The 14,262-nt window shown below is 38.4% G+C and overlaps 1 protein-coding gene across 1 annotated transcript in view; it reads right to left on the bottom strand.

Annotated features, from left to right (window-relative positions):
• The window catches only part of LOC307132372 (uncharacterized protein), a 117,619-nt gene that overhangs the window by 14,673 nt on the left and 88,684 nt on the right, over positions 1–14,262 (bottom strand). Inside the window, exon 4 of the mRNA XM_079826625.1 lies at positions 2,947–3,030. Within this exon, the coding sequence (XP_079682751.1) occupies positions 2,947–3,030 (84 nt within the window). The remainder of the gene's footprint in view (positions 1–2,946; positions 3,031–14,262) is intronic.

Below are 14,262 nucleotides of genomic sequence, written 5' to 3' on the forward strand. Positions count from 1 at the left end.
CTCTAAAAAGCCTCTCTCAAGTGTAATGGATGAAAAGTCTTTCCCGAACGCTGAGGTGAGAGGAATACAGAAGAAAGAGAGGCTCTTTAAAAGAGCTTCCCTGGCAGTCAGGGACGATTAGTCTCTGTACATACACACGCACTCTTTATCTCTCTCACTCTCACTCATCTTTCTCTCTCTCTTTTCCCCTCACTTGTGCTTGCTTTTTTGTCCTTCTGCTCGCTTTGTTTCCCCTGACAGTGGACCTTGGAGTCAGCTCTCCATGTCTGGTATGTGGGAACAGTGAGAAAGACTCAGAGAGAGCGGGAAAGAGAGAAAACGCCCTTGAGAGTGATGAGTATGCACTGATGTGTGTTTGTGTGTGTGTGTCTGTGTGAAAAGAACAGCATTTCCAAAATCCATGTGCTTCAACCAGGCAAACACCTTCATCAGCACCAGTGTTGTCCCAAAAACTGTCCCCCTGGATCAAAATGTATCATGCCAATCAAAATGCAGTCTAATTATGATACTAAAGCACACAGTTCCCATGGGTGGGCTGGCAGAAGTGGGCCACTTCCCACAAGGTTGGCGGTTTGATCCCTTGTACAATCCTACACTGCCTACCAAATGTTTTGAAATTGAGCAATGCATCATAACATTATGGGCCCTATTTTAATGATCTAAGCGCATGGACTAAAGTGCACGGCGCAAGTGCACTTAGGGCGTGTCCGAATCCACTTTTGCTAGTTTAACGACGGGAAAAACGGTTGGCGCACCCTGCGCATGGTCTAAAAGGATTGTCCCTATTCTCTTAATGAGTAATGGGTGTGTTTTGGGCGTAACGTGTAACAAACCAATCAGAGTCTCATCTCCCATTCCCTTTAAAAGCCAGTTGCGCTCGTGCCATGGCGGATTCGCTATTTACATGGCGGAATTTCTCTAGCAAGGAAACAGATCTGCCTACTTTCTATTAATTACTGCAAATAGGTAGGCTAATTCTGATACATGCAGTCATTTTCAGTTGCCTTAAAATAGCAACGCGCCAACAACATGCCTGAACACACCTCTTTTTCAGACCAGCACGCCCATGGGCGAACAAATGGGCGCAGATGCATTTACTATTTAAACAACGTGGCGCAGGACGTGAAAATGATAACTGCGTCGGGCTGAAACTAGCAAAAAACACTTGTCGATAAGTCCCCTATTCTGGTCAGAGTTAAAAGAGCCATTTTATCAACTAAGAAAAAACTAAACAAAAACAAAATTAATGTAATGTAAACACCATGCTGATATCTGTCTATAAAACAACTACCAAAACCATTTAATTGAAAACAAAACAAGCTAAAAAAAATCACTGACAAGAAAACCAACATGCTGACCAAACAGACAACCTAAAGTACACATCTTTGAGTGCTTTCACATCTCTAGTTCGGTTCATTTGATCCGAACCAAGGGCAAACAATTATACAGTACATTGTAGCATTTTTGGGTCCTTTTCACACCACACTGATTGCTTTGGTCTGAACCAGTTGAAACAAACCAAAATGCAGTCACATGACAACATCCACATCACTAATTGGCTATGGCGTATTTCCTAAACTGCGACTGCACGGGCTGGTTTTGTCCCTGGCCATAATCTACTGCATTGTTTGTATACACCACAATATGCAAACAATACATTTCTATAATGAAGCACGGATGCGGCTTGAAAACAACGGTCTAATGCACTGCAAACGGCGAGCGTGCATGGCTCGTCACTTCAAGCGAAGATCACGCTGTTCTTGAGATTTTTCGAAAGTTGGGACCTAATATGGTCATCAGACCAAATTTCTATGAGGCTCGTCACCTCTTCACTACTCCAACTTTGTCCGCGAGCTGCCATGCTAAAGTGCAAACTGTCAACAAACACTTCCTCATCACATAATGCACAGTGCAGCTGACTATGGCAGCTGGTTTAGTCCAAAAATTATCAGTACTTTTTGAAGTTGGGTCTGTTCGAGGTCGGATCACGTTCTCACCACAAACAAACTGCTCCAGAGTTCGTTTGAAAGCGTATCGAGACCACCTCTTCAAGGAGGTCTCGGTACACTAGTTTGGTCCGCTTTTGGTGCGCACCCGAGTGCGATTGCTGCTTTCACACCTGACCAAACGAACCGCACCAAAGGGGAAAACGAACTCTAGTACGATTCAACCAAACTAAATGAGGCAGCTGTGAAAGCACCCTTTAAATAAATGAATACTATTTAAAAATACATACATAAATCTATTGAGTCTGATTATTATAATATGTATTATATGTAAATAAATATGTATATATAAATTTTAATATTTTGTAACAACAGTTTGGTAATGGATGGATAGGGTTCCTTGTTTTTTGGGGGGAATAAAAGACCATGTAGCATGTAATCTAGCTCTCATGATTCAAAACACATTTGCAGTCTACCCATAACATTTATGAAACAAAGCTGCAAAAACATGTCATTCAGAAATTCTTCATAAAGTGGTCATAAATGGTTCACATACTGTATATAATGGACCCAAAAACAAACCTGCAACCCAGGAGCATGATACTTCAAAATCACTGACTCATCACCGACAGTTCTCAAAGTCCAATTCTCACATAAAATGACAAGCAGTTGTTTTTTTTTAGCCACAAATCACTGTCGGTGTGATAATCCACCTACAATTTATTACTATTGTTTCTATGGTTTCTCTATTTTATCTTAATTACATACATAATTGTGCTCATGTGGCCACAGTATATATAACGCAATGTTTTAATCATTAATTTGTTGTGGGTACCTGTAGGCCCCTAAAATAGTTCAACCCCATTACGGCCCCTTATGAATCCCAACTACAAAAGCACTGTATGGTGGAAGACTAACAGTAAATATCCCAGAAGAGTCTTGATATGACACCCAGCATGAGAGACTCTCTCATAAGATGTGAACTTGTAAAGGCTCTCACCAGAGTTTGACATGACTGGCTCTTTTTCTTCACCTCCTCCTCAAGGACTTCACACTCCTTTCTTTTCCTGCTGATCTCAGTCTCCTGAGGGAGGAAAGAAAATAAATACTGTTAGATGGATAGATGGATTCAATTTTCTGTTAGAGTAGATATGGCCTAATGTAAATTCCTCTTTTCAAGGAGGCTGGATGCGGCATAACACACAATCTGTGTGTAAGTGTGCATACAGGCAATAGTACCACATTCTCTTAGCCAGTGGGCACCCATATACATCATTGATCTATAAATAGCAACCTTTTGCTATAGCACAATGTCGCAATGCCACCAGCGAGATGCTAAAAAGTCACTATAAATACAAATCCACTATAAGAAAAACAAACACACACACACACACACAGTTCTAATGCACATACAGTACATAGTCATGAAAAATGCACACACTCAACGTAAAAAAAACATGCTCATATCTGTCTATAAAAGCCAAACTGTCCCAAACCCATTTAGATGAAAACAAAACAAAACAAAAAAAAAAAAACATTGAAAAGAAGCCAAACAGTCAACCAAAATAAGTACATTATCTAAAATAAAATAAAACTGAAACATATATACGATTTGGTCTGATTTCATTTGTCATATTTTTATTTTGTATTTTATATATATATAAAATATGTATACATATGTTGTGTAATTTCTGCTCCAGTATCTTACTATTTCTTTTTTTATTTTACCAAATTGTTATTGTTAATATATAATTTGAAAAAATAAAAAGTAAGGTACTGGAGCAGAAATGACACACGATCACCTTCAAACAGGATCAGGTACAGTAAAACACAGTAATTCTCTCTATCTTCACTGTACATGCAGCTGAGGTGACCCATGTTCTGTTGGCATGTCAGCAGTGTTGTTACATACAAGACTGATGAGTCTCCACTGCTGATGTTATTTCCTAATTAGACCCCACCGTGACACACAGACATACATGAGCTCACACTGAGATTGTAGTGTAGGTATACAATTTCAGCATTATGTCTCATAACACACTGTTTCTGCCAATGGCTAAATTACTTTATTGGTCTTTAGGAAGGCAGGTGAATCGTGGGCCTGTATGTGAGATTGTGTAGTAGGTATATATACGTGTGTGGGCTACAGATGGTCATCTCATAATGGGTGTATCAGTCTCAAGAGAGGCTGACATAAGCTGTGTGTGTGTGAGTGAGTGTTTGTGTGCATGCAGGTATTAGTGAATGGCAACATCCATCCTGCTGAGTGACACCTGGGATGGGGAGATAGAAGACCCAATTTCAATAATAAACGAATATCCATGAGGATGAATGGATAGATAGATGGATGGGTGCATGGATTAATGGATGGAAAAACCTGTGTTACAAAGAGACTAGCTATTCATCTCTTTACAGGTTCAGAACACACATGTAGATGTTAAAAACGGATGATGTTACCCAGTCTGATTTTTTTCGTTGGACAAAATATTGGATACAACTTGAAAAAGTTAATATATTATATTGCATACAATTTATAATGCACAAAAATATATTTATGTTTTACATACATATACATATTTTACACACATAATAAACCTATTTGTATATATTGAAAATGATGTGTAGAGTTTATGGAAGTATTTGGCATACTAGCTGGGATCTGTAACCTGTTAATTGTTAAAAAGCCTAATTATTTGATTACCATTAATGCTGTGTGTGTGTGTGTGTGTGTGTGTGTGTGTGTGTGTGTGTGTGTGTGTGTGTGTGTGTGTGTGTGTGTGTGTGTGTGTGTTTGTGTGTATTTGGAGGCAAAATCAACACCTCGAACGCGTTGTTGTGCTCCTCAAACCATTCCTGAACTATTTTTGTTTTGTGGCAGGGCGCATTATCCTGCTAAAAGAGGCCACAGCCACCAGGGAATACCATTTCCATGAAAGGATGTACATGGTCTGCAACAATGCTTAGGTGGTACGTGTCAAATTAACATCCACATGGATGGCAGGACCCAAGGTTTCCGAGCAGAACACACGCACTCAGCCATCCACGTGATGTAAAAGAAAACACGATTCATCAGACCAGGCCACCTTCTTCCATTGCTCCGTGGTCCAGTTCTGATGCTCACGTGCCCACTGTTGGTGCTTTCAGCGGTGGACAGGGGTCAGCATGGACTGGCTGGCGGCTATGCAGCCCTATACGCAACAAACTGCGAAGCACTGTGAATTCTGACACCTTTCTATCAGAACCAGCATTAACTTTGTGAGCAATTTGAGCTGCAGTAGCTCGTCTGTTTGATTGGACCACACAGGCCAGCCTTCGCTTCCCACATGCATCACTGAGCCTTGGCCGCCCATGACCCTGTAGCCGGTTCACCACTGTTCCTTCTTTGGACCACTTTTGATAGATACCGACCACTGCAGAACGGGAACACCCCACAAGAGCTGCAGTTTTGGAATGCCTTTGCAATTTCCGGATGGCTTTGATAACTATAACGTAATTTATTACTGGCAATGCTGAATTTTCAGCAGTGGCACATGATTACATGATCCAAATCTTTTTAATATGATGATTTGGTGCTTAAGAAATATTTATTATATTTTGCGGAAACTATAATACCTTTTTTTGTCTTTTCTGTCACTTTAGATCAGTTTAATGTCTTGCTGAATAAAGCTATTAATTCCTAACTTTTGAATGGTATGTATGACTTAATATATTCTCACAGACTGCACAATAAATCTCTTATTTAGCCTACATAGGGCCAGATTTACTAACAGCTTGTGTCAGTGCAAACCTTTGGCATTAAAAAACTACTGTCAGGATTTACTAAACACACACAGTGAACAATTTTTGCTGAAAAGGCATGGACAGAGTTATTTTTGTGGCTGACCTTATTACATATACATTTGTAGGAGTTTCCCTTTCAGACGCTAAATTTATGGGAGGAGATTATTTAAATGAATCATGCAGTGATTTACAAAGGTTTACGCTCGTCAATTTACTGGTATTTGCGCCATTATTTACCACCCAAAAAAGCATGTCTTAAACCAGACACTAATTTGCGCTGCTCCTGGTTGCGTTGGTCATAATGGAAATGATCCGGCTGCGTCTGTGTTCTTTCATTTGTGCGTCGTCAGTAGATCACACACAGAACTTTCCATTCCCATTGGTGCTTTTTTTTTTTTTACTGCGCTCTCACACTAATTTGCCCTGTTTAGTAAATTTGGCCCATAATGTCTACACTTTGTTTGTGATAAGTTATAATGAGAGGATTAGTGAGCATGCAGAATTCAGCACTGGACTTGTTTTGAGTGTTGAATTCGGTAACACTTTACTTAAAGTCTTCATGTATAATACATTATAAAAGGTATTCATAATGTATGTTATAATGCATATTAAAATGTTAAAATGCAATATTCACAGATTCCTTTTTACATCTGAAATAGTTTTTTGTAGTGTTTAATGCATTATACTTTCTAAAAGTGTATTATAATTAGGGATGCACCGAATCCAGGATTCGGATTTGGAAGGTGTTTACTAGGTGGACCGTTTGAATGAAGTCGGCTGTGAGAAAGTGAAAATGGAACTCGTGAGCAAAAAGTGTTGTTTGGCAGTACGTTCAGTCAAAAGAAGGCGATTCAAGTTGAGCTGTATGTTCAGTTTGCAATGCCGATTTGTCTCGTCGTGACAAGGACCCTAAACAATAGCCGCTGTTAAAACATTTGCGTATGAAACATACGAGTGAAAGAATACGAGCTGTGCATGAAGGAATCTACAGACAGCAGCCAAAATGCAGCAACATCAGGTACGGCAAAGGAAGGACAGTCATCCTGGCATAATGTTGCCTATTCTCTTTTTTTACAGTTAAAATAAAATAAAATGAAACATACACTGAAGTGGACGTCGTTTACTTTATTAATGTGTTTACTGTGATAATGGACTGAGGATGGGAGTAGGATTCGGGATTCTGTTTTGGATTCGGCAGAATCTTAACCAGTGGATTCGGTATTCGGCCGAACCCCAAAAATCTGGATTTGGTGCATCCCTAATTATAATGTATTATAACTGGGGTTACAAATATTAATGAGACCATACAATGCATTAAGGCATAATTAATGCATTAAATATACTTTTATAATGCATTATACATAAAGGCTTTAAGTAAAGTGTAACCTAATTTGAACACATAATTTGGCCATTGCGTTCAAGAAAACACGTTGTAAACCGAAACCTTTGACACTCTTAAGAGTGCATATTTCACCAATGCTATTATTACAGAGAAAACAGACCCTAAACCAGCAGTTATAGGCAGCTCTTCCCTCTAAAAGCAATCAGGAGCAGCAGCATTCAGTGGCTTGAGTAAGAAAATTCCCAGCTAGTCTGAAGTCTGTGGCCAGGGGAAGACTAAGCCATGCTGACTGCTGTAATCAATCTCTCTATATTTTTCCCTCTTTTGGAAAGTAATGGAAACACTATCACAGATTTTTTCTTTTGCTATGTGAGAAGATTTCTTATTATAAAGTCTATTTGCAGTTGTTCACCAGTATAGAAGTTTGCCCAACTATAACGACTTCCGAACATCGGAAGTGTGAAAAGGGTCCATTACTTCATTAACATTCCCACTGTCCAGTGCAGTGTGGTGAAGTGAAGTCACGAGTTACAGATTTGTTCTTCTGTATCTCTATCTGTGTACTCGTATCTCTTAGCATGTCGTAGTCTCAGCATGTTCAGTGTGCATTTGTGAAGTTACATAACATGACTTGGCACTGTGGGTTTGTAATATGCCAGAGAGTAATGGCTGTATCATTCTGCAGTTTGCCACTGCATGCATGCTCTTGTTTAGCAGAGCACAGACTTATGTAATATAGATTGGCAGCATAGATCTGAGGCGTGCCGGTGTTTAATGGCTGTTGTAGAGCAGTGGGTTGTTTCCTACATGACGGCAAGTGTAAGTCTGAATATTTAACATTTCATCAGCAGCCATTTGTCTTAAAGCACAGCACTGATGTTCATTTAAAACCCTCCAGCCTGCATTAGCCAGGCTACAGACACGGTACATCGATACCGCACATGCTGAGATTAAATGGATGGAGGGAGAAACCCGTTCAGTACGGCGATCTATCAGGCCTAATCAGCCTTTTATATAATGCCTTCACTCTGATGCTTTATCCGTATCATCTTCTCATGCTGTGTAACACTGTTCAAAGCTGTGCAACCATCTGGAAACTAGAGTTAATTGGTACTCAGGTACAGCTCAATTTTTGACCCGTTATGAAAATGCATATGGTTTTTGAATAACATATGAAATTTTGTACTGTAGCAGAACCACAGTAACTACAGGTAAAATACTGGATGGACACTCACTACCAATCATAGGGGTGTGACGGGGTGTGTTCTTGCGAGACTAAACTGACGAGATTTCTCGTCGAGGTGAAAAGCTGTCTTGTGTCATATTGTCATGACCTGGTCACTGCTCCCTTTTCACAGAGTACACACGATCACGAAAGCGAAAGTAAACTGGAGCGTTCATTCAAATGCGTTTGGTCATTTCAATAGCCTTTGTTACCGCTGTTTGAAAGCGACTCCCTGAGGCATGGGAATTTCTCCCAATAATAAAGCTATCTAGTTGTAACATCTCTTAGTTCTGTGTCATGCTTGAAGAAAAATGTAGTCTCTATTTGCACTTTGAATATTGAGTACTTTGATTATGGTTATTGTTTGCACTAAATATCTGATCAATTTGTGGGAATTTGTTCAGTTAGGAGGTCAAAAGAAGCTCATGTGCAGTTCTGAAGAAACCTAAGTTTACCAAAAAAATGACATTCATACAGGAAAGAAGCCAGACAGTTGAGTTTTTGGCAAAATCTTTACAGTGCTGGTTGTCTTTTACTGCATATGATAATTCATACTCAGAAAGTAGAACTAAAATGACATTCATTACAAGATAATGAGTTAAAACATTTCAAATGCGCCTGCAAACTATTTGTCTGGTCATGTATTTCATCATTGAGGATTTCATAAAAATACTATGTAAAAATCTTGTCTCGTCTCTTTCTCGTGAACCCAATCTCCTGTCTCGTTTCATGAGATAAGTGTCTCGTCACACCCCTAAATCTAAACCTATCAACCTATATCTAAACTAAAAACTAAATGTATTAAAAGCACCAGGGTTCAAGTTTGGTGTGAAACCAGACCAATGCTGTGGAGGCGCAGGTAAGAATCACACTCTGTACATGCCCAGTATAAAACCCTCTGAGAGTTGATTGACAGCATTTAGGTGCATTATAGGCAGCGCCACACTCTGGTTACATGAACCACCACATCAGCACCGCAAACATGGGGATTTTTTTAGACGAAAATCGCACAACCTATTCTGTATTCTATAATTAAATCAACTAATCAAATATTCGAAAATCGTGACTCACCCCTAGTGAGAATTGAATGCAATGTTTTCAGACACTTAATTGCAAATAAATAAAGCTGTATTATTTGATCCACTTAAGGACTTAAGTTAATTTCATTATTAATTCTATAGTCTTTTAAATATAGTTAAAGTGCACAATGTACTGACAAGCTTTCGTGGTAAACTAAAATATACTATAATGTAAAAATTAAAGCTACAATTTAGTACATTTAAAATATATTAACTTTAAATGTAATATCAAATAACTCACTACAGCTAAAAAAAAGTACTATACATGTGCTTAAGAATGTTATTCAACAATTCAAAATAAGTGAAATTCTTTAAAACACAATGAAATATTATTAAAACGTGATTTAAAGTGAACATTTATTACAAAGTGCACTTTTTAAAAGTCTATTTAAGTGTATTACTTTAAGTACACTTCAGTCGTCTATTTCATAAATATCATATTATCTGCTTAAATGTACTTCTAAGATTTTTAGTACAGTACAAGTTCACATTCAATACAATCAAGCACTTTTTTTCCAAAAGGAAAAAAGGACTACCCAGGATTGTGTACTAAGCATGGATAAAGTATGAACAGAGCGAAATACAACAAAATAGCCAATGGATAATGAGCCTTGGTTAAACAATCTCAAAGGAACACTCCACTTTTTGGGGACTTTAGCTTGTTCACTGTATCTCCCAGAGTTAGATAAGTCCATACATACCATTCTCATCTCCGTGCATCCCATAACTCTGTCTGACGCACCCACCGTTAGCCTAGCTTAGCACAAAGACTGGAGGTATATGGCTCCAGCTAGCCTACTGCTCAATAAGTGACAAAATAATGCCAACATTTTCCTATTTAAATGTTGTAATGTGTATAGTCACAGCGTGTCCAAATAACAAGGTTACATGACACACAGCCATAAACGTATACACACTGGGGACTATATTCTCAGAAGGCGCAGCACTGCTCTACTTCTGCGGAGTGCGGAGTGATTTGCTCGCAGGACCGGAGAAGCCCCGCTGTTATGTCTGTCAACAAAACCAACAGTAAGTACTTCCTTTATGTTTTTAGATGACTAGCCTACTGTAACAGTGTCATTAGCTATACATAATGTACCGTTAGTGACACTATTACATGAATAGGGTGATCACTACTGTATTGCAGTTGTTCCCGTGCTCCATGTATCCCCTGTAATGTTAGTATTGTGTTGTCACGAACGCGCTCTGACTGTCACAGTAACAAATGAGCGGTGCCAGAAGTAATTCGGCGTCTTGTCTATCAGCTTCCAAAGTTTGTAACTCCTTGTCTGTGTATTCTGGCTCAATACGATATGGTTCTGGATTTTGGTTTGATACAAAGTAAAAATCCTCTGACAATTCCTCAAAATCAGCCATGCAACAGTCACGTTCGCTACTATCTTCCTAGTCACGTTGGTTTTGTTGACAGACGTAACAGCGGGGCTTCTCCGGTCCTGCGAGCAAATCACTCCGCCCTCCGCAGAAGTAGAGCAGTGCTGCGCCTTCTGAGAATATAGTCCCCTGTGTGTATACGTTTATAATATAGCTGTGTCTCATGTAACCTTGTTATTTGTACACGCTGTGACTATACACATCACAACATGTAAATAGGAAAATGTTGGCATTATTTTGTCACTTATTGAGCAGTAGGCTAGCTGGAGCCATATACCTCCAGTCTTTGTGCTAAGCTAGGCTAACGGTGGGTGCGTCAGACAGAGTTATGGGATGTACGGAGATGAGAATGGTATGTATGGACTTATCTAACTCTGGGGGATACAGTGAATAAGCTAAAGTCCCAAAAAAGTGCAGTGTTCCTTCAAGTGTGAAAAGCTCCATAGTTGTGATAAACCTAAAGTACACTGCCTCACTCACCTAAATGGATTATAAAACATGAATCTACAACATTTCTGTCAAAATAACAGTACAGTGAGTGTTACTGTAGAAAGTGCTAATATGGTGTGTTGTAATCGATCAAATGTAATTCTGTCTTGTTAATAGATATTAGTCATTATAACATCTTCATATTGTTGTAAACCAATATGAGAGCCAGTATACCGCACCCTAGAGACAACACACCAACAGTCACACCTTGATCTGTCCATTTAGAGTGAAGCGAACTGACTCACAGATAAAGGACAGGTCACTGACACTATATTACCACCTCACACACGGTAATAGCAAGGTCAGTTGTTAAATTCCCAAGACAGTCTTTACACACATCCCTGTGTATTTGGTATTTATGAGGATATGGAGAGAGCAAAAAAGCTATCAAAACTGTTAAATTTGTCATGCTGTAGTAACGTGTAGTATTTCCATGCTCAATGTAATACAACCTACACAAATCTACTTTTTCATGCACACATAAGTGAGATCACACATGCCCTCATAACCATGAGTCTGTTCAGCATGTCTGCCGGCTGCTGTCCAGACACACTCTAATCCTCCTCTCAGATGCTACCGATCACAGATCATTGGAAAAGGCCGAATTAATTACATAACGTCAGTGTGTCTGAGAGCTCAATGCTTGAGGGCTGCTTCACTCAATGCTAGACACAGTCTGACTCATTACATGGGGGCAAACATGTACCATAGCGCTGAAAATAAGAGCATGAACATACCACATAAAAGTACACAATGAGTAGAGTAGAATTTCATGTCTTTTAGATGCATTAATAAGATCACACAAAAAAGCCAACAAAGAGAGTGTATGCTGTGTACAAAATAGCCCCCAAAAGAGAGCTAAATCAGGCAAAACTTCCCTTTGGGGACAATTGTAGACATCCTCACTTAGAAAATCAATTCATATATAAGGCAAATACAGTATTTTTTCTAAAATGCAAAGGCTTTACTTTTTAGGGTAGAGTTAGGGTTTTTTCTAGTTTATAGCAGTTTTTTTGAACTCTATAGGCCCCCATTGTCCACAGCAATGTTTAAACGCCCCACGACTTTTCCTTTTTGTTTGTGATTAAGGAAAATTCTTTTTTTACTCTCAATTCTCATACAATAAAACTTGAAAAATGTATATTCGTTATAAGATTATAATGTAGTTAAAACTTGTATTAATTGACATGACTTTTACTATTCGAGAAATCATACTTAAAATTAAGCTACCTCATATATCCAGATTTTTCAAAACAGTGGGATTATAATTAGCTTTACATAAAAAACAATAGAAGGTATAGCATATCCTTATTTAAACCAGCTTTTCTCTACACATGAACAATGTAATTTCCACACAGCAAAGACAGCATGAATCATCTGCAATTACGGTTATCTGTAGGGCTGTCACTAATGATTATTTTAGGTAATTGATTGGTTGATTATTTTTGACGATTATTTGAGAAATTGGGTAATTTTTTATGGTTATAGCCAATAGCCTTTAAAATTACTTAAAATACATACAGTATATAATAACAATGAGGCAATAATAGTTGGTTAAAATAAAATCAAAAGTAAGTAATCATATGGTTTTATTGAACACACTGTTAAGATACATAATGTAATATACATAATATAAACATAATCCACTTGGGCCCTAATTTAACGATCTAAGCGCATGGTCAGAAGCACAGCACATGGTGCAGGTGCACTTAAAGCCTTTGTGTCCGAATCCACTTTTGCTAGTTTAAAGACGGAAAAAAAAACGGTTGGCAGAAAAAAAGGTTTTTTATTAGGCTACTGTTGTAGCCGACAGTAGATTTAGCTACGTCTCTATGTAATAATAATACATCTCTGTAATAATTATGCCTAGATGGCTGATTATTTTTCACCTGATCTTTTTTTATAAACAATATTTACTTTTAAACAGCATACAGCCTTTGAATGTTTATGTATTATTTACTTATAATGATTATCATCATAAATAATAAACTTAATAAATGTAATAATTTTTTTAAAATAGTTAATACAAAATTTTTTAGATGTGGTACCGAAATTGGTACAGAGTACCGTAAAATTTTGATGGTATTGGTACCGACTACTGGAATTTTGGTACCATGACATCACTACACCCGCCTATAGGCGCATATTACTAACGCGCCCTTTGAATAAAATACTGAGCTATTGACTTTAGACCAGATTTTTGTTGGTCAATGGCGCAGTTGTTTTCAGTTGCCTCAAAATAGCAACGCGCCAACAATGCGCCTGAACACGCCTCGTTTTCAGACCAGACCATGGGCGAACAGATGGGCCCGAGTGCATTTGCTATTTAAACAATTTGGCGCTCTACAAGAAAATTATAACTGCGTCCGGCTGAAACTAGCAAAAAACACTTCTCATTGGGCCGGGTGTATGATAAGGCCCCTTATGTACATTACGTATTATAACAAATGCCTGCAGAGGGTGCCAACAGCCTGGTGATTGTTGTTGTTACACTTTACAGAAGATCAAATCCTTGTTTGGCTAAACAACATTTAATTCAAATGTCCACTTAATCTTTAATATTTGGCCACTTCTTTATGATAGAAATGCTACAGCGAGGGCTGAAACTTTCATTTTGAAATCGTGATGAACAACAATTTGCATATTTAGAAGCATATTGATGTATTCTTCTGTGTAGGTTTATAAGTGATTTACGTTACAAATCTGGTGAAATGGTGCATGTTGTGTTTCCAGATAATGTTATAAGTAACCCAAACTCACAGCATATGCAGAGATAATCAGAAGTTAATCAGTTAATCAGAAGATAGGAGACTTACTTTGTGCCCTGTGTGAGTTGTACACAGGTACATCGGGCAGATGCAGGCAATGCACTCGTTTTTTATCATGTTTTCCAACTCGGCCAGTGGGAAGCCACTATCTAAGCAAAGTCTTTCCCATCGGATTGTAGAAAGCTATGTTTATAGCATATAAGGAGTTGGTTCTGCCTGGAGGGGTTTTTGTGCACTCTTA

Source organism: Gobio gobio (assembly GCF_949357685.1).
Source record: "Gobio gobio genome assembly, chromosome: 10".
Classification (NCBI taxonomy): Eukaryota; Metazoa; Chordata; class Actinopteri; order Cypriniformes; family Gobionidae; genus Gobio; species Gobio gobio.